Below are 27,154 nucleotides of genomic sequence, written 5' to 3'. Positions count from 1 at the left end.
ACTAAACTTGGGTGGTGAGCAAACAATACAATATGCAGATGATGTATTATAGAATTGTATACCGGAAACACACAATGTAATTAACTAATGTTACCTCAATAAATTTAATTTTAATAAAGAAAAGCTACTTTAAAATAAAATAAGTTTATTATTATATTAATAATTATTGGGAGTTTAGAAAAAAGAAGAAAACTATTTTCTGCAAATAAAATTATCCCCTATCAGGGTACATTACATAAAACAACCATTTTAGAGTTAGCATAAAACCTCAAAGAGTGAGCCCTGGCTGGTGTAGGTCAGTGGATTGAGCTTGGGCTGCGAACCAAAGTGTCGCAGGTTCGATTCCCAGCCCGGGTACATGCCTGGGTTGCAGGCCATAACCCCCAGCAACTGCACATTGATGTTTCTCTCTCTCTATCTACCTCCCTTCCCTCTCTAAAAATAAATAAATAAAATCTTTAAAAAAACCCTCAAAGAGTGAATTTAACTTATACAAATAATCAGTTTACCCTTAAGAAACAAGACATTTACTAATGATCTAATCAGGACAGTTAGAGCAAATGGCTTATTCTAGTATTTGTCCTTCATAGAGATTTATCCAAAACTTTCAAAACCGTTATAGTATATTTAAAAGAACAAATAAGTGATCCCAGCTAAAACAAGAGACTATGTATTGGGTAAAAATCTATACATATATACATCAGTTTTTCAAAAAGTTTAAACTTTCTCAGTTTTGTACTTACTGAATCTTTTTATTTGATTTTATCTTCACTGTATTTTCTCATTACCATTTAGACCCTTTATAGCCCCCTCCCCCAGCAGTCACCACACTGTTGTCCATGTTTATGAGTCCTTTTTTCCTGTACTTACTAAATCTTGTGTAATAAATTTCTAAAGAATAAGATGCATATAAATAAAAACAAAGTAGATTATTCATAAAATCTATTTTGGGGTAGTGCAGTGGGACCTTCATGAATAATAATGTTTAATGATCAAAAATCACAATGATTATGGAAAAATTAACATATTATTCAAGAAAATAGGCTATATGTGTCCATATTTCTTTTTAGGAGAAAGGCTCCTTTAAAAAAGTAAAATACCCATATCCAAGCATTTGGTAAAAAAATTATTTACTTAAGAGAAGACATCTTTGAACCATTTGTGAAGTTTCCTAGTAATTTATTAATTTGTAGTCAAAAATTTCATTAACTCTTAATTAAATAAAATGTGTTGGAACTAGGGAAAAAATGTTACTAATAGCAGCCCACATGCCAATGCTGAAGCATTCATTTTTAAGATTATTAATAAAAAGGTATTTGTTGTTAACATTAAATAAAATTAAGACTTTAGAAATGAAAAAAAAATACTGGGAACATTCACACAGTTGAACACTAACACATTAAGTCAGGAAACACATCCTTTAGTTGGGCAAGAGGTAGAGGCATTTGTTTTAACAAGTTTAAACCCTCATTTGTAGAATGATAAATCTGAATATCATGAGAGAAGCATATTTAATGCTTGTAATATCTGAATTTAGCAGTTAGCACAAAAAAACTAAAACAAAACAGAACTTGTTTACTTTGAAAGATTTGGAAGTGTCAACCATCTCCAAATCATTTTTATTAGTGACAGTAAAATATTAGTGCTCAATGTGCTTTGTTTTATTGTATGTTAAAACAAGAAAGTAAGGTAAAATCTGACCTCAAAATGACACATACTCAAAAGTAATTTAAAATGGCTTAGCATTAATAAACATTTTGATTATTTGGATTTAATTTGCTGCTACCTGAATTAGAATATAAGATAATCACAGTCTGAATATGTTTTAAATAAGATTATGTTTTAAGTATGTAATAAATCAAAATGTTTATATATTTTGTATTTATTATTGGTTAAAAATAAAACTCTTATTTGAGAAAAAGGACAAGTAGAAATAAAAGTAAAGCAACCAAATGCCAATCATGATGTCTTCATGCACTTGCAATTCAAATGCTAAACTTCAGGAGAATTCTGCCTCATTATTATTTTTTTTAGAACAATGTGTATTTGGCTTAAAAATGCATCTGTAATTTGCTTTCTTATTTTTCATCTCGACAATCAGAGTGTAGACAGAATATTATATTCCCATCATGTTTAATACATCAAGTGAAAACAATACATATAAATTATGAATAAAAAGCTATTTTACCTGCATGAAAATCTATTCCCACGGCAAATGAAGTTCCAGTTATAGGCATCAAAGCATCCGTTTTGTCACTTGGTTCCAGAGGTATTCCCCTGATTCCTTCATGAACAGAGTACATAAGAAATGACTCTATACCTAATTAGATGGGGGGGAAAGTCCAAATGAATATTTAACATCAAAATAATTCATTAGTGTTATTTTTAATGATCTGAATTTCTTTCATAAAATTATACTTAGCTCCCTTCCTTTTTTTTTTGGTTGTATACTTTATTTCTGAAATGTTAAAAGGTAAGTAGATTAGTTTTTCTCAAAATTGACTATATATCAGAATTTCCTGGGAGACTTGTTAAAACACACATACCTGGGCCCCATCCCAGGGGCCCAATAATTTGAATTTCTAAAAAGTAGTGATGATACTACAGGTCTTGTGACCATAAACACTGAGGTAAGTAATAGGCACAAGCATCCTTGACCTCACCAACCAAATCCACCCTCTTCTTCTCTAAAGCCCAAGCATCTCTTTGCTTATGGACAATACTCACTTTTGATTTTAGATAACTATATGAGTAATTTTCCTAGTAGAAGTAGACTTCTTACATCCTTTTGAAAACTAAAAGCTCTCTGTGCTTAATTTTTGCTAAGATTTTGCTTTTTCAGCATTAAAGTATGTTCATATATATATATATATATATATATATATATATATATACACACACACTAACAGAAGTCTGCACAATGATGTTTATGAATTTTTCTAATATGTCAGAAAATGTTCATTTATATATACTTATTTTCTTATTAAAACAAAAGTGACTAAGTGTAGATATATCTTTACCACTGTTTAATTGTGTGACTTGGACAAGATTGCTAATCTTCTGCAAATCAGTTTTCTCATTTCTAAAAATGGAGAATAAACCTACTCCACAAGGTTATTATGATCTTATGTGAATCAGTATTTTCAAGTCTTGAAGCGGTACCTGCACATGAGCATCATATAAATATATGATTTAAAATAAAATAATAATATATTAAAATAAAACAACAACAACAATAAAATACTTCTCATATAAGATTGAAGTATTTTTAAATAAAATTAAGTTATTATCACTGGATCATAAATAAGAATTTTTTATGTAATATAGAATAAAGAGATTATTCTATAACCATTGCTCTTCAGGACTAGTAGAACTAGAGTCTATGGAATAAAAGACAGGAAAATATATTATAAAGTTCCCATTCTTCTAAATATTCTTCTCCCTCAGTCAACAAACCTGAGAACCCACATTCTCTCTGGTATTTACTCTTAAGTAGTTGAAAGAAAGTAAACATAACTTTTTTACTTTTAAATAAACTATATTCAAATTGGATTATAATTATAATGAACCAACTACTGTTTTAACCTCTTTTGAAATTGCAGGTAGCCTCTAATGGATTTGGTTATAGGGTTTTAAAATACACTGTAGTTCCTGAAAATAACTACAAACTTAGAAAGTTTTATAAGAACAGAAATACTTAAAACATACTAAATACATTAAAAACCTTACACGTGATACTGAGTAGTATATCATTGTCCTAATAACAAGCTAGTATTATTATTTTCCTAATATTTATCTGATGTTGGTTGTATAATGTCTGCATAAATGAAGTGAATACATCAGAACTAAGATGTTTGAAAACATTATACCTTGACATGACATGCGGTTCTTTTGGAGGTAATATCCCACTGTACACATGCAAGTCCTTGTAGTTTCAGATGTTGGTAAACAAAGTTGAGAGCATCCACCATTATTAAGTTGGCAGGAATTGCTGCCTACATAGAAGGAAAACAAACAAAATTAATAAAATTCAAGAAAAATAAAAAGAATAGCATTCATTGTCAATAATTTGAACAAATGTTTATGCTATTGTTGATTACTAAATATGCTATTTTATATCGACTAAATTGAAGAAGCAGATTACAGTTGAAGTCTGACCTTACAAAATGGTAAATGGAGATCTAATATGTAGCATACTGATTATAGACAACAATACTATAATCAATTTATGGTATTAATTTAGCTCTGAAGACCACTCAGTGTTGTTAAGACTAGATCTTAATTGCTCCCACTACAATAAATGGTAATTATATGATGTGATGGTGGTGTTAGCTAAACATACAGTAGTAATCATATTGTAATATATAAATGCACCAAATTAATACATGGTGCACCTTAAACTTACACAGTGTTATACTTCAATTATATCTCAATAAAATAAATTTAAAAATAAAGAGGTCATTAAAAAGATTTAAAGTAAAGGGAGATACATCATAAATTTTTTAGTTAAAGAAAATCTAAAGGAATTGGTTTGTGATGAATGCTGTCACAGACATTGGTTATATTTTAAGATCACACAAAACAGAAAATCTTCACTTTTTGACTTCTAAATTTCATTTCAACTTTACAGGTACTCCTTTTTTAAGAATACTTTAATTAAATGTCTCAAACAAATGATTATTAAATTATATTAGTAACTCAACTCAAAGATTATAGCACTAAAAGGAAGGATTTTGAAAGCAAGGTAATCAATTTTGTCTTTCCTATGAACATATTCTTCTGAATATTCCTAAAAATGTGTTTAAAGAATACCCTGAAGAGCCATCTAATTAATTGGCATATTAACATTCCTTATTCCTTTGCAGTAGCAAGGACAAATATTAGGTAATCACAGGTAGACATTCTATGAAGATGTTCCATTGAATTTACTACACCTAATGTGTAGTTAAAACTAGTGAAGTTAAGTAATTTACAACCTTACTTAGTAAGTTCATTAAATATTTAATTTTGCAACATTTCTATTATGCTAAGACATATGATGTGCACTGGCTGGTGTAGCTCAGTGGATTGAGCGTGGGCTGTGAACCAAAGCATTGCACGTTCGATTCCCAGCCAGGGCACATGCCTGGGTTGCAGGTCACAGCCCCCAGCAACTGCACATTGATGTTTCTCTCTCTCTTTCTCCCTCCCTTCCCTCTCAAAAAATAAATAAATAAATCTTAAAAAAAAAGACATAAGATGTCATTTACTGGATGTTCAAGCTTTGATATGAAGTGCAGTAAATCCGGTGAGAAATTAAAAACATGATAAATGTTATATATCAATAGTGCCCCATGGAAAATTCAAAGTACCAATGCAATTCATTATTCCTGGTCTCCTGAAGTCAAGACGGTCTGATGGGATTTAATTGTCAATCAAATCTTTCACGAGTTCTGTCATTTTTGAATTATGAAATACTCTCAATGTGTGAGATATTTTAGTAGATCTACCATGTTTTCTGCTCACTTACTGCAGTGGGCATCTGATGTAGTAGCACCCACTAGGATTTGAGTTGGCCTGAACTTTTGAAATAGTTACTTGTATTCTCTATAAACTAAGATTAATTAACATATTCCCTTTTTCCCAAGTTGACATAATACTAAGGTGAAATTTCAGATCTCTGATTGTTTCAATAATGATATAATAATATTAACACATTTATAAGAATTCTATATTGACAATATACATAGTTCATTCTGTAGAAAAACATGTGAATGTACAGTATGTTAACACAATGCCAATCTATAGATATATACATTTGGATATAAATTTATTTCAATTACCATTAAAGACTGAAAAGCTGGGACTGACAAGTGATGCTTAACTATAGAATTTGAAGAAACACCAAATCAAGAGAAAACGCTGGAATTGAAGAATTAAATATAATAGATTAGAAAATAATATAAATTTATGAAAATAAGAGAAAATGAGGCATTATAGAACCTTAATAATAACAAAATTATGTGAAAAAATGTCTGGGACTGTGCATTTTTAAACATAGTTGCAGTAATAGCAATATATAGTGTTATATTTATTTTTTGATAAATAATAAAATTAATCTATGTTAACAACTATGTTGTACAACAATGCACATTTTATGTGTCATTTGTGTAGTCTCTAAGGGAAAATTAATGGTGAACAAGAGAAAAAGTGAAAAGAAAATGAAATTTGTCATTATTTACAATTAGTATCTTTGTCTATACAATATAGATTTGATACAGGAAAATACTACAGTGATTGTTAAAAGTGACAATTTTGGTAGTAATTATCTAGCAGATTAGAAATACTAGATTGGCTTAGTATTTTGTAATGATGCTAATGTTCACTCCTCATGCCTCAGTTCTCTAGGGGAGCTAGAAAGTCCACTTGACTAAAGAAAGTCTCAACACTCCAGTGATCTATGTCAAAGATGATAAATGAAGTAGCTAATTGTACTTTCAAATGCAAAGAGGAAGAATGTTAACATCTTAGTCCCAAATTGCTCATATTTCACACTAATGAAGCCTTTAAGCTACCCACTGTAATTCTGTTAATGGGATTGTCTTTAATACAGATGTTTTTATAGCATATTATTCTACTAAAATAGTATTTTCACTGCATTTTAAGCTTAGACATATTATATCATTAATTTCTTTTTGCAAGAGCTCCTGGTCAGGTTTGTAATACTTTTACAGCATAGCATATCCAAAAGCACCTACATAATCAAATCCTTTAAAAAAGAGAGAAAATCTTGTCACCATGAGCAAAATGAGCTAAGAATAATATACTAAAATTTTCCTCTAAGAAACTTTATTGAAACTATATCAGAATAAATAGGTATATTATGTTAATTTATAAATTCAAACAAAATATATATTTGGTCATATTTTTAAAAAGTGAATATATATATTTTTAAAGATTTTATTTATTTATTTTTAGAGAGAGAAGGGAGGGAGAAAGAGAAAAAAACATCAATGTGTGGTTGCTGGGGGTCATGGCCTGCAACCCAGGCATGTACCCGGGCTGGGAATCGAACCTGCGACACTTTGGTTTGCAGCCCAAGCTCAATCCACTGAGCTACGCCAGCCAGGGCTATTTTTTTTTTAAGTCCCGTTTAGAAATATAATATCTTTTTCTATTTCTTTTGCATTTTCTAATCTGTGTTTTTAGGTACAATCTCATCTAGTATGGACTATGAACTAAAGTTTATCATAATACTGTAAATTTTATACTTAATGAATATATTGTATTAAAATTCCTCCCCAAATCATATTTTACTGTGTTCTAGTGTTTTGTTCCTAGCTAATAATCTATTTCCTATGACTTGAATGCCAGTAAAGTTGTTTATTTTGATACAGAAAATGTTCCATTATGGAATTGTTAGTGAAAACAATGCTGTTCATCATTATAGACAATGACCAAAATAAATGTCTGACACCAAGTACAAATTTGTGCTAAGGAGTTTGGGTATTGGTGTCTTCTCAACCATGAAAAGGACAGAGTGATCACTTTAGATGATTTCTTAAAGCAATTTTATCTTAAAACATTTTTTTCATTAATAAGAATTATGTTTCCTACTGTTCCTGTCAAGAAAACATTTCAGCCAAGGCTGGTGTGGCTCAGGGGATTGGACATCAGACTGCAAAGCAAAGGGTCACTGATTCGATTCCCAGTCAGGGCACATGCATGGGTTATAGGTCAGATTCCCAATAGGGGGTGCGTGAGGGGAAACCACACATTGATATTTCTTTCCCTTTCTTTTCCCCTCCTTTCCTCTCTCTCTAAAAGTAAATAAATAAAATGTTTAAAAAATAGAAGAAAGCATTTCAGAACCATTTTTGGCCCCTGCTCTGTACAGGAAAAGCAACCATGAATCTGGTCTCCACTTGTCTGTGGATGTGCAGGTATTCATGGCTCTCAGTTGGTGTCTCCAACAAACCCGGTCTACTTAACAGTTGTCATCTGTCTTCCAAATCAGTGATCCCCTTGGGTCACTGTTCTTATCTTTATTTTTTTCTACTTTGGTCTACATGCCCACCTGCTTTAGATAGAAATTAAAATTTTGAAGTGGTTTTCCTAAGAATAAAGATATATGAAGCTAAAGATTCTCATGGCAGTGACTAGTGTAAGAATGTAAAATACAGGAAAATATTTTTTCTAGGAAGGGAGCCCTGCTAATGTATGGATCATGAAGCAAAAACTAAGAAAGGACTAGCAGGTGCAAGGCTGTACTGTCTGGCATATCTAATCAAATTGCCATTTGGGCAGTGTGACAAGTCCACCTATGCAACCATCTGTTAGTTCTCTCACTCCATTTCACTGCACACCATTTGGACAAACAAAAACGAAAAGCAAATTGCTTAGAGCCGAATGATGTAGTGTGTTTGGGTACGAAATCCTTATGTCGACATAGTCCATTTGAAGCCACCTAGTTCATTGAATTTCTAGGTTTAATTATATACCACAAATATTTTGCTGGGATTTTTTCTTGTATCTTTTCTAGAAAGCTGAATAAGACCACTTTGAAGAGCTGACACATCAATATTCCTTGGGAAGCTTTGTTAATGTTTTGAAAACTCATTATATGCCTCACATGAAAGTAATTTCTTCTATAGTATTAAGCAGAGTTTGCCTTTTATCCTTTTTAATATTAGAAGCAAAAATAGGAAACTTCAATTGTTGAACTGAGAAAATAACATGAAAAAAATAAAACATTATATATTCAAAAGCTGGTGCAAATTCATTACAGTGTGACTTACCTTGCTGTGCCTCTTTATCATACACTTTCATATGCACAACCCCAGCAGTCTTATTTCTGAGGACTGTGGGATTTCTGCCATCTCTTTTGCTGCAGGTCCCCAGCTGAGCTAAGTTTTGGTCTGCCCACCATAGTTTCTTATCTATAAAAATAAAAAGGTTTTTATGGAAAAGATAAGCATCTTGTTAAATAATAATGAAAAGTTATTTACACTACAATACTTTATTATATCCTTTGTTATATTCTCAACCCCTATTTCTAGGGAAAACAGTAAAATTGTTTTTACTTTTAAAAATGTAAACTATAGTGACATTTTGTTTTAATATTCCTCCCCAGTTAGAGATTCTTGGCCAATTTTTCTTTTTATAAATAATATATGATATAAAATTATATTTCAAATTAATATGGAATACTTATTTTATTATTTATATCTTTAATGATTATAATAGTAGTATTATACTATATTTGTAAATAAATGGCAAATCCAACAAAATATCTTAAATATCTAAAAAAAGATTGTTCTTTAACTTGTTTAAAGTATATAAACTTTTAATCATTGGTATTTTTTATTACTGGATTCTTCAAAGTTATAATTTTTTTATTTTTATACAGTTTATGTCCCTTTCTCCAAAATTTTATTACTACATAATGATAATTGTATTAAGTGCTCATTTAATAGTATAGACTCTGTGATGTACCACAGGTAAAATAAAAAGAAATTGTCCTAACCCTCAGGATGTTAACATTTTACTGAAAAAACACACATTTATCATTATATTATTTTGTATTATCACAGCAAAACCATGAGGAAACTATTATCATTCTCTTTTCTTAGACAGAAAATACAAGATTCATAGAGATTACATTTCTTAATTAAATTTAAATATTTTTTCTTCCTTTCTCCAAAACTTGTGTTCTTTCTAAGTCTCCATGTTAAATGCATGAAAAAAAAATAAGGTAATGCAAGGATTTAAACGAAAGTTCTTAATTTAAAAGTTTTGAATTTTTATGCATTTCCACAAGAATCAAATGATAGCTGAGATCAAATAATTGTCTACCCAGAAGTTAAAGTTTATTTATTTCTATAATCAAAAGAATGTAGTCTTTACCTTCAATGTACAAGTTATTTTCATCAAATGCCAGGATATTTTGACAGAATTAAAGCCTGGTTTCAGGTACGGCAAGAACAGTAATAATAATCATCCCTTACTGAATCTGTAACCCCAGAAAAAATAAATAATAGGCAGCTACATAAGAGATTTATCTGAGAATGGAACTTAGGATGGGAAGGTTACTGTTGTTTACAATCACCCAGAAACGGAAGCAGCCCAAGTGTCCATCAGTAGATGAGTAGATAAAACAGCTGTGGAACATTTACACAATGGAATACTTCTTGGCCATAAAAAAGAAGAAAGTTTTACCCTCTGCAATAGTATGGATGGACCTGGAGAACATTATGGTAAATGAAATAAGCAGGCAAGGAAAGACAAATCCTATATGATTTCACTTATATGTGGAATCTAATGAACACACTGAACTAACAATCAAAATAGAGTCAGACTCATAGATAGAGAGCAGATGACAGCTAATGGGGGTGAGCATGGTTAGGGAGTAGAGGGATTGAAAAAAGAAAACACAAAGGACTCATAGACATGGATAATAGTGATGTGATTGCAGGGGGAAAGAGGATGTAAGGAGAATAAATGGTAGTAGAAAAAATACAATTACAATTTTTTAAAAGATATGTTGACAATAGTCACAGTTTTCTTTCTTTTGTATTATAAGCTTTGTTACTATAAGTATATTATTTTAGAAATAAAGTTCATAAAAATTGTGGAGACAAGATATAATGAGAATTTACCTAAAGGATAGGATTTATAGCCTAATGGACTGAACTGTCTCTGACTCAAGGGAAAGGGCATGCTGGTTTTAGGTTTTGCAAGTAGCCCACATTGAAGCATGACACATTTCTGTCTTTATACCAGAGCATTTCACCACTGGGACATAGACAACTGAGTGAAGCTAAAAGTTCTAACACTAAGAACTCAGAGATATTTTCTTTTGCACCATCTCAGAGTGTTTCACATAATGAATGAAGATGATCTTTCCTTTCTTGGCCTCTGAGACCTAATGAATCTTGAGCAGGAACTACATAGCAATGTTAGAGATAAAGGGAACAAGGGGTAAGTGATTTTCTAAGAAAATATCTCTCTCTGCAAATTGTCCTGTTTCAGTCAGCTAAGATATACTTCACCGTGACCCTAGATTCCACCCATTAAAATTGAACATATTAAAGAGATCTGTATGGCAAAATAATAGTTTTATTTCTGGTAGCACTGTCCTTATTGTTATAGGAAATTCAGTGGGGGGGGGGCAGAAAATTACATCCCTCCTTAACCACTAGACTCATGATATTGACCTAACAGTCATTCTGTTCCCTTCAGTTCATCTGGAGAAGAACTTCCACAGCAACACTCAAAATGACAAGCACACTATTGCAACTTCCTGGGAAGTAGAGGCAGCCATACAACCCAATTCTGGATTATAGTTTGGGGGAAGGATGGTATTCTAAGTGTAGCACAAAAGCGCACCCTGTCACATACAAAGATTCTGAGGGTGACCAATTAGATTTTTTGGAGATAGTACAGAGTCCTGAAATAAGAAGGAGGGGAGCCTGATACAAAGAACCATGGCCTTGAAGATAATGACCAGATAATCTGGTGCCCATACAGGACTATGAGGATTTGGACAACAGATATCACAGTAGTGACCAGCACAAAACTAGGACCACCGATATCATAGAAAAAGTATTTTAGTTGTTACAGTCCTCGGAAAACATGTCTTTCATCACCTCTAATTCTTGCTCTAGATTCTTCAATCTTCCTAATTATATACTGCCACCAATTCAAAATTCTCTATATGGTTTTTAAATCATTATATACACTGAATTGCTTCTACCTACAAGATACTTCTTTTCAACCTTCTTTTAGTACATGCATTTAGTCTACTCATCATATCATAAAATTCATTCATATATTTATTCAACTATATTGAACATATTTTATTTGTAAAGTACTAACAGATAATGAAAAATGACAGAAGACAAGATAAATAAGATCTCTGCTTTCATAGATCCATGTTCTAGTGAGAAAGACATACAAGAAATAAACACTACACAAATAACTGAAATGCCTAAAATTCAACAGTAAAGAAACAAATAACCTTGTTGAAAATAGGCAAAAGGCTTGATTAAACATTTCTTCAAAGAAGAGATGCAAAGAGCCAACAGGTATATGAAAAGATGTTCAATATCACCAATAGAAGGGAAATGCAAATCAAACTACAATGAGATCTATCACCTCATATGTGGCAGGATGACAATCATCATCATAAAAACAATGTCAGAAAGGATGTGAAATAAGTGGAACTTTGTACACAATTGCTAGAATGTAAAATGGAACATCAACTATAAAAATCAGGACTACTCAAAAAATTAAAAATGGAACATCCTATGCCCTATACAGTCTCCCTTCTTGGTATATATCCAAAAGAACTGAAGTCAGAATCTTTACTGCAGCACTATTCACAAATAGTAGAGGTATGGAAACACCATATATACCCATTGAAGAAAGAATGGATAAAGAATGTGGTACACACACACACATAAATGTTATTTGCAATTGCCAAGATATGGAAGCAGCCCAAGTGTCCATCATCCACACACACACACACACACACACACACACACACACTATACTATATATTACATATACTATATATTACATATATTACTATATATTACATATAGTGTACACACACACACACACACACACACACACACACATAATCTGTCCAGAAGGTATCCAGCCATGAAATATGAAAAATAGAGATATTTATTAAAGGAGATATAAGATACAAGAAACATTGTACATAGGACAATGACACTTCAGTCCCCTTTAAAGTAGGCACTTTGGACCTCATATAGTTCTTCCATTTGCCATCAGCTGCCCCATTGTACTTTCCTGAATCTCATCGATGGTCTGAAATCTTTCCTTTCAAAGGTGATTTTAGTTCTGGGAAAAGCCAGAAGGCACAGGGTACCAAATTTGAGCTCTGTGGGGAGGGGGACTGAGTCACCTGGGTGATTTGATGTTTTGACAAAAACTCTGCACAGGATGTAATTCATGGTGAGTGCATTGCTGTGATGAAGCTGCCAATTGCCAGTTGCCCATAGCTGCAGCCTTCTGAATCATCTGAATAATTTCCATGGAGGAATGTTCAAGCTTAAAGCAAAATTGGATACAGATTTGTTGCTCTACTTATTTAGTTTTATTGAATGTGACAGCCACACAGTACACATGCTCACTCAGTTGTGTCTACCTCCCTAACAGACAGTGACATCATCATTGTTCACATATGCAAATTCCAGTCCACTCCTCTTTGGTTGCCAGGTTATATCAATGTCCTGCAAACCTTTCTCATTATATTAACAATGGTTGGATTTTTTCCAGACAGACCTAAATACACACACACACACACACACACACAATGCATTATTATTCAGCCTTTAAAAAGAAGGAAATAATCTGTGGGGGATGTTGAGAATAGGGGAAGCTACGCATGCATGGGGATAAAAGGTATATAAGAAATCTCTGCATTTTCCTCACAATTTTACTAAGAAACATAAATTACTCAAACACAACAAAGTCTTAATAAAATTAGAAAAATAAAATTTTTACATACGCAAAAACATGAACAAAACTTGAGAATATTATGTTAAGTAAAATTAGCCAGTCACAGAAGGACAAATACTACATGATATAACTTATATGAGGAATCTAAAATAGTGACTCTTCAAAACAAGGAGTAGAAGGGTAGTTGCAGGAACTGGGGAGCTGTGAATGAGGAGTTCCTATTTAACAGGCATGAAATTTCAGTTACACAAAATGAGTAATTTCTAGAGATCTGTTGTGCTTGCAGTTAAAAATACCATATTGTGCACTTCAAAACTTGTTAAGAAGTTGCCCCATTTGCAAATATGATCGCAAATCTGAACATAAGCACAAAGTGTTCTCACCACCATAGAAAATAAGACATAACCAAAGACTTCTATTAGTAATATGAAGGAAATAGATACAATTCCATTTTTTATTTTGTTGGTTTCCTTACCTTTGTCTACACATAGCTCTACTACCCTCACCCATCATTACACAAGTATAACCCTACCCTCAGGAAAATATTTCAGACTAGCATATCTCACTTTGAACCTTCCTTCTCATTGAATCTATAGCCTCTACAGACTGAAACAAACATATGGCTTTGTGTTGTTGCTTTTTCTTTATTCTTCATCTGTACTAATCTTGACTTCGCATCCAGAGATGGAAGTCCCTGAGAACAGAATCCTGTCTTGAACTTCTCTGCATTCTACATAACACTTTGCATTCTTTTAAACTGGGTATGATGAAGAAATTCCCTAAATACTTGTGAATTGATTGGGAAGGTAATATCCCTAAAAACATCTTTCATGATCATTCATAACTTCAAAAATATTTCAATAAAACCATCTCTCCCCCTCCCTATTGATAGTACCTTTTAAAAAGACCTCTTTTAAATATTATCCTTTGAAAGATCTCTCTAATATATAGGATGTTGCTTTTGATAGTATAATTATTATTAAGTTTCACACTTGGTTTTCTTTCTTTTTCCCCTCACATTATTATTAACACAAACACACTAGGATCTTCAGAAATTATTAGAATCCCAAAGCTACTTGCTTAAGCTGCATGCAAGTAATTATGAATAACTCTAGTTCACTGTTGAATTGTGTCCCCTGAAATTTGTATATTGAAGTTTTAACTCCCAGTATGTCAGGTGTGACTATATTTAGAGACAGGGCCTTTAATGAGGTAATTAAGTTAAAATGAAATCATTAGAGTGGGGCCTAATCCTGTATGACTGGTGTCCTTATAAGAGGAGGAAATTAGGTCACAGACATCCAGGAAGAAAAAGATAGCCACCCACAAAAGCCCTCAGGAGAAATAAAAAATGCCCACGCCTTGATCTTAGACTTTAAGCCTACAGAATAATGAGAAAATAAATTTTGGTTAAGTCACCCAGTTTGTGGGGCTTTGTTATGGCAGCTCAAGCAAAATAATGCATTTGCTAATAAAGAAAGTGAAAGATCTGATAAAATATTAAAAAAGAAGTAACACAAATAAATATAAATTGATTCTACCTTACAGTCTCCAAAATCTTAACTCAGAAAGAGAGATTAAATTTACTGAACCCTCATAAACTCCAGGGCCTCTGCTAGGCTCTGAACATAAGCAAATATGATTGTCTCATTTAATCATCATAAATGAGATATAGTATGTTAAAATATCTCCAGGAAGTCAAAAGGTGACTTCTCTTAAGGGCACACAGAAGTGTGGTGTTCATTCTCAGTTGGTATTACTTGAGTTTCGATGCCCTTTCCACTGAATTGCTCTGTGCATATCATATTATCCCACTGAACCTAATAACACTACACTTTGCAAGTCAAACATACTTGATAAATATAAATTGAATTAAAGTGTTAACCCAGATTAAATACAGTTGCAATATATATTTCAGTAAATGCATTTTAATATTGATAATTATAAAGTTTTAATAATGCTTTACTTCTGTAAACATATCACCCAAATTAGTAACTTACTTCTGAAATATTAAATATGTATTTTTAGTGAAGGTTACAATTGTTGAGATTCATTTTTAAAGTTGAATTTTTCTCAAACACTTGCTTTCTATTTTAAAACTCAAAACTATGATAAAATTCCTAGTTACATTTGAATTTAAGATAAATGAAAAATAACTTTTTAGGACATCATTGTACAAAAAAAAGTGTTTGTTGTTTATTTAAAATTCAAGTTTAAATGGGAGTTGGTATTTTATATGGTAATTATATTATTTATGCTCTCTTCTAAAACCCCAAAATTCACAAGAAAGCATTGGAAAAATCATAAGGCTACAAAGAGAAAAAATAGGAGAGGAGGCTCTGGCAATAAAAAAATAGATTGATGGAGACTCCAATAGGGCAGCCATCTAGCAGCTTTGTTAGTCGAAGAACTTAAAAAAGGAACAGCACTTCTGTCTAGTGGAAAGCTCTCTCCACAGCTTTCACCTTGATACCAGGCAATTTAGTTCTTTTCTGTAGGTCCCTGGTGCCTTTCAAGCTGCTGCCCCAGTGCTGAATCTCAAAGGGAATGAATTCGAGTAAGTCCATGCAGGCCCTTGAAGAGGAATAACCTGTGACTGCAAAAGCCCTCTGACTCATTCATACACAATCTCTTCTGGTTTTCAGAGCCTAAAGTTATGGGGACATCTCTTCCTGGCACAGGCCTGGGTTGGGGGGTCTCTTGTGGGGCTGAGATCCTGCTCTCCTCTGGGACTTCCTAGTTTTAGTTGAGATGTCCCCCCTGATTTTTAACTGCACATGTGGATGTGGGACCACTTCATTCTGCACCACTGCTCCTCCTCTCAGTCTCTATTTGGCTTCTTCTTCTTTCAAATATATATATTTTAATTTTATTTTACTTTTTTCACATTTTTTATTGTTATTCAAGTAGAGTTGTCTCCATTCCCCACCCCACCCCCGCCCCCACTAATCCCCCTTTGGCTTCTTCTTTAAGTCCCTATTTGTAGGACTTCCATTCAAGTAGGTTTCAGGTGGTTCTGAATGATGATTGTTCTGCAGTTTAGTTGTAATTTCGTTGTGGTTATGGAGGGATGTGAGTGACAACCTACTCTCCCATCTTGACCTGAAGTCTAATATCCTTAGATTTATAATAGGGATTACATTCTTGAAGCAAGGGCTCGAGATTTAAAAAAAAATATTGTGATGTCAAGCCACAGACCAAAACAATCTCATAGTGACTACAAGGTATTTTTTTAAAGGTTTCTCAGGTGATTCTGATGTTTGTCTCAGGTGGAGACCTGAGACCAGCAAGTATCAGCATCTTCTCAAAACTTGGAAATGCAAATTCTCAGGCACCACCTTAGACTGAGCAAATCTTACACTCTGCAGGGGTGTCCAACCTGTGGCCGGTGGACTGCATGCAGCCCAATATGGCTGTGAATGCAGCCCAACACAAAATTGTAAATTTACTTAAAACATTATGAGATTTTTTTGTGATTATGTATTGCAATGCATTTAATGTGTGGTCGAAGACAATTCTTCTTCTTCCAGTGTGGTACAGAGAGACCAAAAAGTTGGACACCCCTGCAGAGTGAGGCCCAGAAATCTGTCTTAACAAGCCCTTCAGCTGATTCTATTCCAGGGTCAAATTTGGGACCCACTAATGTTATTATCACTTAATCTCTATTGATGCATTTACATATAGTATTCCTACCCTCAGTGTTTTATTTTCAGTGTCATTCATGGTGTGGTCATCTTCCCCAGAGAGTAAATCCTCAATCTTTGAGGATTTGAGAAGAACCACTTTTTTAGCTGTGTAAACTGGATTCTAACTGCTTCTAATTAGACTGAAGTAATCCTCTTACTTTTTAGTTGCATTTATATATTTTAGAGGTCACAGGCTCTCCGATTTCTGATTTCTTCTGAATTTCTGAAGAGAAAATTAACCTGCACCCAGCCTCCTCCCATTGCAGGTCTTGGTTTTCATTTTAATATTAAGTCAGTCAAGGAACTGACACCTGTTAGAGGAGAGAGATTTGAGGGCTGGGTGAGACAGGGGAAGGGATTGAGCAAAGGGAAAAGAAAGAAGAAAGAATCAGGGACACAGACAACAGCATGGTCATTGCCAGAGGGAAGGGGATTGAGACAGTAGAAGAAGGGAAAGAGAGGACCAATAGTGATGGAAAGAGACTTGGCATGATAATCACACAATACAGTATACAGATGATGTGTTGTAGAATTATATAACTGAAGCCTATATAATTTTATTACCTGATGTCACCTTAAGAAATTCAATTAGAGCAATAAAAAGAATAAAGTGATTAAATAAAATAGCTAAACCAAAATTTGCGGTCATAAAAATTAAAACTATTATAGCTGGAATAAAAATTTTGATAGAAAGTTGAATGTTGGAAAAAATCTTTAAGGAAAAAAAAAGAAAAGAAGGAAAAGAAGAAACAAAAATGAGTTATATGAGTTTAGAAAGAGATCTTTGAGAAACAGAGGGAAAAATCACTTAAACAATCAACATCATTTCTCACAACTGAAAAATATCAGTTGTTTTCAGATTAAAAGAGCCACAGAAGTTCCCATAAAAACAGATGAAAAAGAAACACATTATTTTGAAGTGCCAGAATAACAGAAACAAAAAAAATTCTGTAAGTTTCTAGAGAAGAAAAAAAGTTAATAATCAAAGGATACAATAGCAGAATAGCACTGGCATTCTCAAGTACACAGTTAAATTTGAGAAGACAGTCAGGCATACCTTGAAGGATCTGATACAAACTATTTCCAGTCTTGATTTTTATTTTCATCTGCTATGGAATGAGTGTGTGTGCCCCAACCCCAATTCATATGTCAAAACTCTGATCCCCAGTGAGATAGTATTAGAAGATGTAACATTTGGAGGGGGAGTCCGGTCGTGAGGGTAGAAACTCCATAATGAGACTACTGTATTCTTATGAAAAGAAGAGAGCTAGTCCAGCCTCTTTCTCTTCTCTCTACTATGTGAGGATACAATAAGAGTAATCTATTTGCAAACCGAAAAGTGGACACTCTTTGGACATTGGATCTGAGGGCACCCTGATCTGGGACTTCCCAGTCTCTATAACTGTGAGAAACTGAAAAATAAAGATTTGTTTAAGTAACCAAGTCTATGATAGTTTTTTTCACAGCAGACCAAACAGGCTAAGCAGTAACCAACCAAATGTTAGGGTGGAACAAAGACATTTCAGACATTGTCCTGATACATTTACCTCATGAGCACCCTTTCTCAGAAAGCTGTCTCAGTGAAGGCTGCACTTCACTAAGACAAAGTAGTAAACTGGGAAATAGTACAGAGGGTTAGGAAAACAGAAAAGATGTACAAAAACCCAACCATGTAAAGGTGAATAGAGATCCAAGGATGGCAGCAGCAAATCTAGAATGAAAACTCGGATGATGCAGGAATTCAGAGAATTTCAGGATAAATCCATGTTGGGGAGAGGGCTCAAGAGCTCTGTGTTCCCATCTCCCATAGTATTAGGTCAATAAACAATATCTACAACTTTAAAAACTACCCATAAGCATGACAACAAGCAGTAAAAGAAATAGTCAAAAGGCTTGAGATTTTTGTCTAATGCCTGGGAATTTGAAGAGAATGAATAGTGGAGTATCCTGCCTTACAACTTCAATAACTACATTATCAGGGGATCTAAGATGGCATCGGAGTAGGAAGGAGCAGATTTGGCTTCCCTCTGCTCAGGGGAGAAAATCCTGACCAGTCTATGGAGTAGAGAAGCAAGCAACCAACATACTTCAGCATATGTGAAAATAAGGGACCAAGGATTGTGGAGGAACAAAAAACCAGACCCTAGGAAGAGTGCTGCAACAAGGTGGGGTCCCAGGGACCAGCATGTGGTCCTGGGGCTGCTGCCCCAGACCCAGTGCCTGCTGCTGGGTTTGCCACAGAGTCCTTGGGAGAGAGCCCAGGCAATTGCTCCCTCCCCAGCCAAACAGGGTCTGAGCAGCACTGGGAGGAATCCAGGTGCTAGCAAACACACAAGGGCTGTGAGCACCTTTGGAGCCTGTGGACATCGGAGGGGCTGGGTCGAACAGCAGACCCTGATCCCCACAGTCACCCGTCTGGCTGGAGAGTTTGGCTTTGGGAGAAGCCAGGCCACTGTGTGGAGCTGCCGGCTTGAATGGGAGGAATTTCTCAAGAGGAGGAGTGAATAGACAGACACTCTTTGGGGGATTCTCCTAAAAGGATCAATTGCTTCAGCCTCCCTGCCACCCAGCCAAGAGCACACAGGCACACCCCAGTCCACAGCAGTACCCTGGGGAAAGGCCTGATTCCCACACCCAGGGCCCAGGGCTGAGGAGTCACATTAGCTTTCCAGACAGTGTGCATCTCTGACCAAGGAAGAAAAGCCATACCAATCACCCCTCAGCCTGCCACAGCCAGTAAGAGCAGAAAAACCGATTTGGCAACTTTGAAACCAAGAGGCTTTTTAATTTGATTCTATTTTTTAACAATTATTAATTTTTTAATTTTTATTATTTTTATTCTCTTTTAATTTCTTTTTCCTCTCTTTCCTGTTTTCTTGTTTTATTCCTTCCTCCTTTCTTTCCTCCAATTTTATCTCTTCTTCCTTCCTTTTTCTGTCTTTTTTATTTATTTTTTTTTTAAATACCTACAAGTGAGACAAAACCCTGGATCTGTGAAAAGACCAAAACTGAACCCAAAGAAGGGGCATCACAACAGCTGGGACACTGAGACAAATTTCATGCTGCTATTACAGACCTGCAAGTTATTGCATATTTGTATTATTATTATTTTTCCAGTATTCTTACATCTTTTTTTAATAGTATTTTTGTATCCCTCTTGTTTTGGTATAATCTGCTTTGCTAGGCTGGTTATTTTGTATGACCTGACAGCTTTCCCCTGATATCTCTTTCATAGTGTATTGCTAATCTACTGTCCTTTAACTCACCTGTGTCCCATTAGCACCCTACTCGAGGTTCTGTACTCTCTATTCTTGTTACCTAGATCTCATAGATTCTGTCATAAGATTGTTGACCTAATATTATTGTAAATAATTGCTGCTCCATGCAATTGTAATTACCTCACAACACCTATCCCAGAACCTAGACTATTTCAAAGTTTCCTGAACTCTAATACTGTAGTGGTTAACTATATTCTCTCACACACTTCACCTATTTACTACCTTTTACTCTCACCTTACCTTAGAATCTGACCTCCCACAACTTCACTGCTTTCTAGATCCAACTCACAATCCTTCCTTCCCCAACGAGAGTCTTATCTTTTTTCCATCCTTTCTAAAAATCAGCTAGCTAGGTGGAAGATCACAGTTAACACTATACATAGTCAAAGGATCTCCTATCTCTTCTTTATTGGCTGCTACTGTAAATACCATAGAATATTATCTTGCTGCCTTAAACCATTTGCCTCCCCCTCCAACTGATCACAAAAAAAGAGTAGGTGGAAGCAGTGAACACCAGAATACCCACTGGAAGAGGAAACCCAACAACAAAGGAACCATTAACAGATAACAACAGAAGAAGGTGAAGGAGGGAGTGGTAACCACACAAACCTCAATCCAGGACTTATGTGGAAATACAACTAAACAGTAGAGACAGTACCCAATACAAACAGCTGAACAAGAGCGAGAGAGAATCCTTAAAACCTTTTACACACAGAAGAACCAGCTTCAACACAACCTGCCCTCACCAGCACAACAAAATACAAGAGGTGGTAGACAGAGTGACCCTCATTTAACCAGCTGGTGGGAAGGAACCACCAAAGAAAGACCCAACAACAATCAAAACCCAAAGGCAAACACAAAGCCAACTTAAATGACAGCCCAAGACCAGTGAGCTTGGGAGATCAAGGAAAATGCACCACTGAAACTCACTGCTACTCTACTACAGAAGTCCACACCACAAACCCAGGAAGCCAGAACAGATCAATTTAAGAAGATGACGCTAACAAGAATATTCTCACAAACAATGGGAAGACAAAGAAACAATCCCCAAATGAAAGGAAAGGAGGAAGCCTCAGAAAGTATGTTAAATGAAATAAAGGCAATTCAACTATCAGATATTGAATTCAAAGCAATGATCGTCAGGAAGCTCAATGAGCTCACAGTGAGCTACCAGAAACTAAAGGGAAGCTACAATGAACTCACTGAAAACTACATCAACATGAAAAAGGAAATAGAAACTCTCAAAAAGGGCCAAGAGGAAATGAAGAATAGTTTCTGAACTGAAGAACACAGTAGAAGGAATGAAAAGCAGGATAGATGAAACAGAAGATTGGATCAGTGAGCTAGAGGACAAAGTAGAAGAAAACACCCAGAAAGAGCAAGAAAAGGAAAAGAGCCTCAGAAAGAACGAAGAGGGATTAAGAGAAATGCAAGACAATATGAAATGTAATAATATCCATATAATAGGGATACCAGAAGGAGAAGAAGAAGAGCAAGGGACAGAAAACCTAGTTGAAAAGCAATGATGGAAAACTTCCCTAATTTGATGAGAGAAAAAGTCACACAAATCCAGGAAACACAGAGAATCCCAATCAAGAGGACCCCAAAGAGACTCATCTCAAGACACATCATAATTAAAATGGCAAAATTTCAAGACAAAGAGAATCTTAAAGGAAGCAAGGGAAAAACAGGGAGTAACATACAAGGGAGCCCCAATAAGGCTAACAGCTGACTTCTCAATGGAAACACTCCAAGCCAGAAGAGAATGGCAAAAAATATTCCAAGTAATGAGAATCAGAGGTCTGCAACCAAGGTTACTTTACCCAGAAAGGCTCTCAATCAAGATAGAAGGCCAAATAAGAAGCTTCTCAGACAAAAGAAGTCTAAAAGAATACACCTCCACCAAACCAGCTCTGCAAGAGATGCTACAGGGACTGCTTTAAGGAAAGAAAGGAAAAGAGAGAGAGAGAGAGGAACACACATACATAAAAGGCAATGAATAAGTACCTATCATTAATAACCTTAAACATAAATAGATTAAATGCTCCAATCAAAAGACAGGATAAATGCTCCAATCAAAAGACAGGCTAATTGGATAAGGAAACACGACCCACACATATGCTGCCTACAAGAGACCCACCTCAGGATAAAAGACCTGCACAGGCTGAAAGTGAAGAGCTGGAAACAAGTTTTCTAAGCAAGTGACAGGAAAAAAAAAGCCGGGGTGGCAATACTCATATCAAACAAAATAGACTTCCAAAAAAGGGTCATAAAGAGAGACCAAGAAGGACATTTCATAATATTCACGGGAAGAATCCATCAAGAAGACATAAATATTGTAAATATATATGAACCCCACATAGGAGCACCAAAATACATAAAGAAAATCTTAGAGGACTTCAACAAAGATATTGACAGCAACACAATTATTGTAGGGGATTTTAACACCCCACTACTAAAAATAGACAGATCTTCTAAACAAAATATCAACAAAGATATTGTGGCATTGAACAATACCCTTGATGAAATGGGCTTTACTTATATATACATAGCCCTCCACCCCAAAGAAGCTAAATACACATTCTTTTCAAATGTACACAGAACATTTTCAAAGATAGACCACATGATAGGACACAAAACAATCCTCAAGAATTTCAAGAAAATTGAAATCATACCAAGCATTTTCTTGGACCACAAGGGACTGAAGCTAGAACCCATCCCCAAGGAAAAAAAAAACCCAAAACACTCAAAATCATGGAGATTAAATAGCATGCTATTAAACAATGAATGGGTCAAGAATGATATTAGGGAAGAAATCAAAAGGTTTCTGGAAACAAATGAAAACCAACTCACAACAACTCAAAACTTATGGGACACAGCCAAGGCAGTCCTAAGAGGGAAGTTCATAGCAATACAGGCCCACCTAAAAAAGTTAGAAACATTCCAAACAAACAACCTAACCCTACATCTACAAGAACTCGAGGAACAACAGCAAAGACAGCCCAGAGCAAGCAGAAGGAAGGAAGTAACCAAGATCAGAGCAGAATTAAATGACATAGAGACTAAAAGCACAATTCTAAGGATCAATGAATCCAAGAGCTGGTTCTTTGAAAAGATCAACAAAATTGACAAGCCTTTAAGCAGACTCATCAAGAAAGAAAAAAACAGGGAAAACCCAAATAAACACAATCAGAAATTAAGGAGTTATTACAACAGATACCACAGAAATACAGAGCATTGTAAGAAATTACTACGAAGAACTGTATGCCAAGAAATTTGAAAACCTAGGTGAAATGGACGAATTTCTAGAAAAATACAATCTTCCAAAACTCAATGAAAAAGAAGCAGAAAGCCTGAACAAATCAATAATAGAAAAAGAAATTGAAGCAGTAATCAAAAAACTCCCAACACACAAAAGCCCTGGACCAGATGGTTTCACAGGAGAATTCTACAAAGCATTTAAGGAAGAGCTAACCCCTATCCTTCACAGACTATTTCAAAAAATTGGAAAAGATGGAAGACTCCCAAACTCTTTTTGTGAGGCCAACATCATCCTAATTCCGAAGCCAGATAAAGACACAACATAGAAAGAAAACTTCAGGTCAATGCCACTGATGAACATTGATTCTAAAATCCTCAACAAAATACTGGCAAACCGCTTCCAACACTACATTAAAAAAAATCAAACACCATGACCAAGTGGGATTCATCCCAGGGATGCAAGGATGGTACAATATTTGCAAATCAGTAAATGTAATACATCACATAAACAAAAGCAAAGACAAAACCACATGATCATATCAATAGATGCAGAAAAAGCATTTGATAAGGTACAGCACCCATTTATGATAAAAACACTCAGCAAAGTAGGAATAGAGGGAGCATTCCTCAACGTAATAAAGGCCATATGAGAAAGACCTACAGCCAACGTCATTTGCTCAATGGGCAAAAATTAAAATCTCTTCCACTAAGATCAGGAACAAGACAAGGCTGCCCACTTTCACCACTTCTACTCAATATAGTACTGGAAGTTTTAACCACAGCAATCAGACAAGAAAAAGAAAAAATGGCATGCAAATCGGAAAGGAGGAAACAAAACTGTCACTGTTTGCAGATGACATGATAGTGTACATAGAAAATCCTATAGACTCTACCAAAACACTGCTCGACCTAATAAATGAATTAGGCAAAACGGTGGGATACAAAGTCAATATCCAGAAATCAAAGGCATTTCTGTACACCAACAATGAAACAGCAGAAGCAGAAATCAAGGAAAAAATCCCCTTTGAAATAGCAAAAAGAAAAATAAAATACCTAGGAATAAACCTAACCAAAGAGGTAAAAGACCTGTATTCAGAAAACTACGTAACACTCAGGAAAGAAATCAGGGAAGACACAAACAAATGGAAACATATACCCTGTTCATGGATTGGAAGAATTAAAATCATCAAAATGTCCATACTACCCAAAGCAATTTACACATTCAATGCAACACCTATTAAAGTACCAATGGCTTATTTCACAGACATAGAACAAACATTTCAAAAATGTATATGGAACCATAAATGACCTGAATAGCTGCTGCAATTTTGAGAAAGAAGAGTAAAGTAGGAGGGATCACAATACCTGACACTAAACTATACTACAAGGCCACTGTAATAAAAAAAAACAAACAAACCGGTACTGGCATAAAAACAGGCACATAGACCAATGGAACAGAACAGAGAGCCCAGAAATAAACCCAACTCTCTACGGTCAATTAATATTTGACAAAGGAGGCAGCAACATAAAATGGAATAAAAATAGCCTGCTCAACAAATGGTGCTGGGAGAACTGGACAGCTATGAGCAAAAAAATGAAACTCGAGCACCAACTTACACCTTATACAAAAATAAATGCAAGGTGGATAAAAGGCTTAAATATAAACTGTGACACCATTAAAGTCCTAGAAGAGAATGTAGGTAGGAAAATCTCAGATATTTCATGAAGAAACTTTTTTACTGACATGTCTCCTAGAGCAAGGGACATAAAGGAAAGAATAAACAAATAGGACCTCATTAAAATAAAAAGCTTTTGCACAGCTAAAGAAAACAGTATCAAAATAAAAAGAGAACCAACTGTATGGGAAAACATATTTGCCAATGATACCTCAGACAAGGGTTTAATCTCCAAAATATATAAAGAACTTACACGACTCCACTCTAAGAAGCAACCCAATTAAAAAATGGGCAGAGGACTTGAACAGACATTTCTCCAAGGAGGACATACAGAAGATCCAAAGACACATGAAATGATGTTCAATATCGCTAGCTATCAGAGATACAAATTAAAACCACAATGGGATACCACTTCACACCAGTCAGAATGGCCATCATAAACAAAGCAACAAACAACAAGTGTTGGAGAGGTTGTGGAGAAAAGGGGACCCTAGTGCACTGTTGGTGGGACTGCAGACTGGTATAACCGCTATGGAAAGCAGTATGGAACTTCCTCAGAAAACTGAAAATGGATCTGCCTTTTGACCCTGCAATTCCACTGCTGGGACTATATCCTAAGAACACTAAAACACCAATACAAAAGAACCTTTGCACCCCGATGTTCATAGCAGCACAATTTACAATAGCTAGGTTCTGGAAGCAACCTAGATACCCATCAGTAAATTAATGGATCAAAAACTATGGAACATTTACACAATGGAATTCTATGCAGCAGAGAGAAAGAAGGAGATCCTGCTCTTTGCAACAGCTTGAATGGAGCTGGAAAGCATTATGCTAAGCCAGGCAGTGAAAGACAAATACCATATGATCTCACCTTTAACAGGAACCTAAACAACAAAACAAAGAAAATGCAAAATATAAACAAAGTCACTGAAATAGAGGACAGACTGACAGTGACCAGAGTGGAGAGAAGAGGGAATTTCAGGGGAGAATGTGTAGGGTTTATAGGAACAAATTTAAAGGACACATGGACAAAAACTAGGGGGAGGGTGGTAATGGGAGGGAAATGGGAATGTTTGGGTGGGTGGGCTGGAATGGGAGGAAAAGGGAGGAAACTGTACTTGAACAATGATTAAAATAAAAAAATAAAAATTAAATAAAATACAAATAAAAAATAACTACATTATCATCCTTATAGCTCAGAAATTTCTATCTTATGATAAACTACTCCCTTAATCTTCAGTCCATGTATCCAACTGCATAATAGGTATTACTACATGAATATAAAAAAGTCACCACAAACTTTACACCAAATGGAAAATCTGCTGGCATTGATCTTGGACTTTCAATCTTCTGAACTTGGAGAAACTATTTGCTGTTTAAGCAACCAGTCAATGGCATTTTTGTTATAGCAGCCCAAACCAACAAAGACAATTTCTCATAGTGAATAGCTCCCACTCAGTCATCAGAGGTAAAAGCAAGTCATCATTTTCCCAACCTTGCCTCCATGTCCTCTCCGAGGTACCTGATCATTCTAAGCAAGTCCACTTCATTCCTCACCTTTATTATTTCACAAAAGGAATGTTTAATTTCCTCTCCATTCCCACTGAATCTGCTTATCTTGGTGCCTCACCAATTTTCATCCTCCAATCATTGCTCAGGAAACACTAAAGTGATCTTTCTAAAATGCAAATTGAAGCATGCCATTCTGCTGTTTAAAATACTCACATGGTTTCCCTCTCAACCTCCTTAGTGTGGCACAAAGGCCACCCATGAGTTGATG

General features: G+C 34.9%; 1 protein-coding gene across 1 annotated transcript in view; it reads right to left on the bottom strand.

Annotated features, from left to right (window-relative positions):
* Positions 1–27,154, bottom strand: part of LRP1B (LDL receptor related protein 1B) — a 1,811,620-nt gene that overhangs the window by 509,448 nt on the left and 1,275,018 nt on the right. Inside the window, exons 34-36 of the mRNA XM_045853515.1 lie at positions 8,778–8,918; positions 3,870–3,995; positions 2,189–2,320 (exon numbers count right to left, since the gene is read on the bottom strand). Coding sequence (XP_045709471.1) covers positions 2,189–2,320; positions 3,870–3,995; positions 8,778–8,918 — 399 coding nt within the window. The remainder of the gene's footprint in view (positions 1–2,188; positions 2,321–3,869; positions 3,996–8,777; positions 8,919–27,154) is intronic.

Source organism: Phyllostomus hastatus, unplaced genomic scaffold (assembly GCF_019186645.2).
Source record: "Phyllostomus hastatus isolate PE091 unplaced genomic scaffold, TTU_PhHast_1.1 phas_contig_1, whole genome shotgun sequence".
NCBI lineage: Eukaryota > Metazoa > Chordata > Mammalia > Chiroptera > Phyllostomidae > Phyllostomus > Phyllostomus hastatus.
Note: the sequence above shows the minus strand (reverse complement) of the source record. Positions and strands in the feature narration are given on the sequence as shown.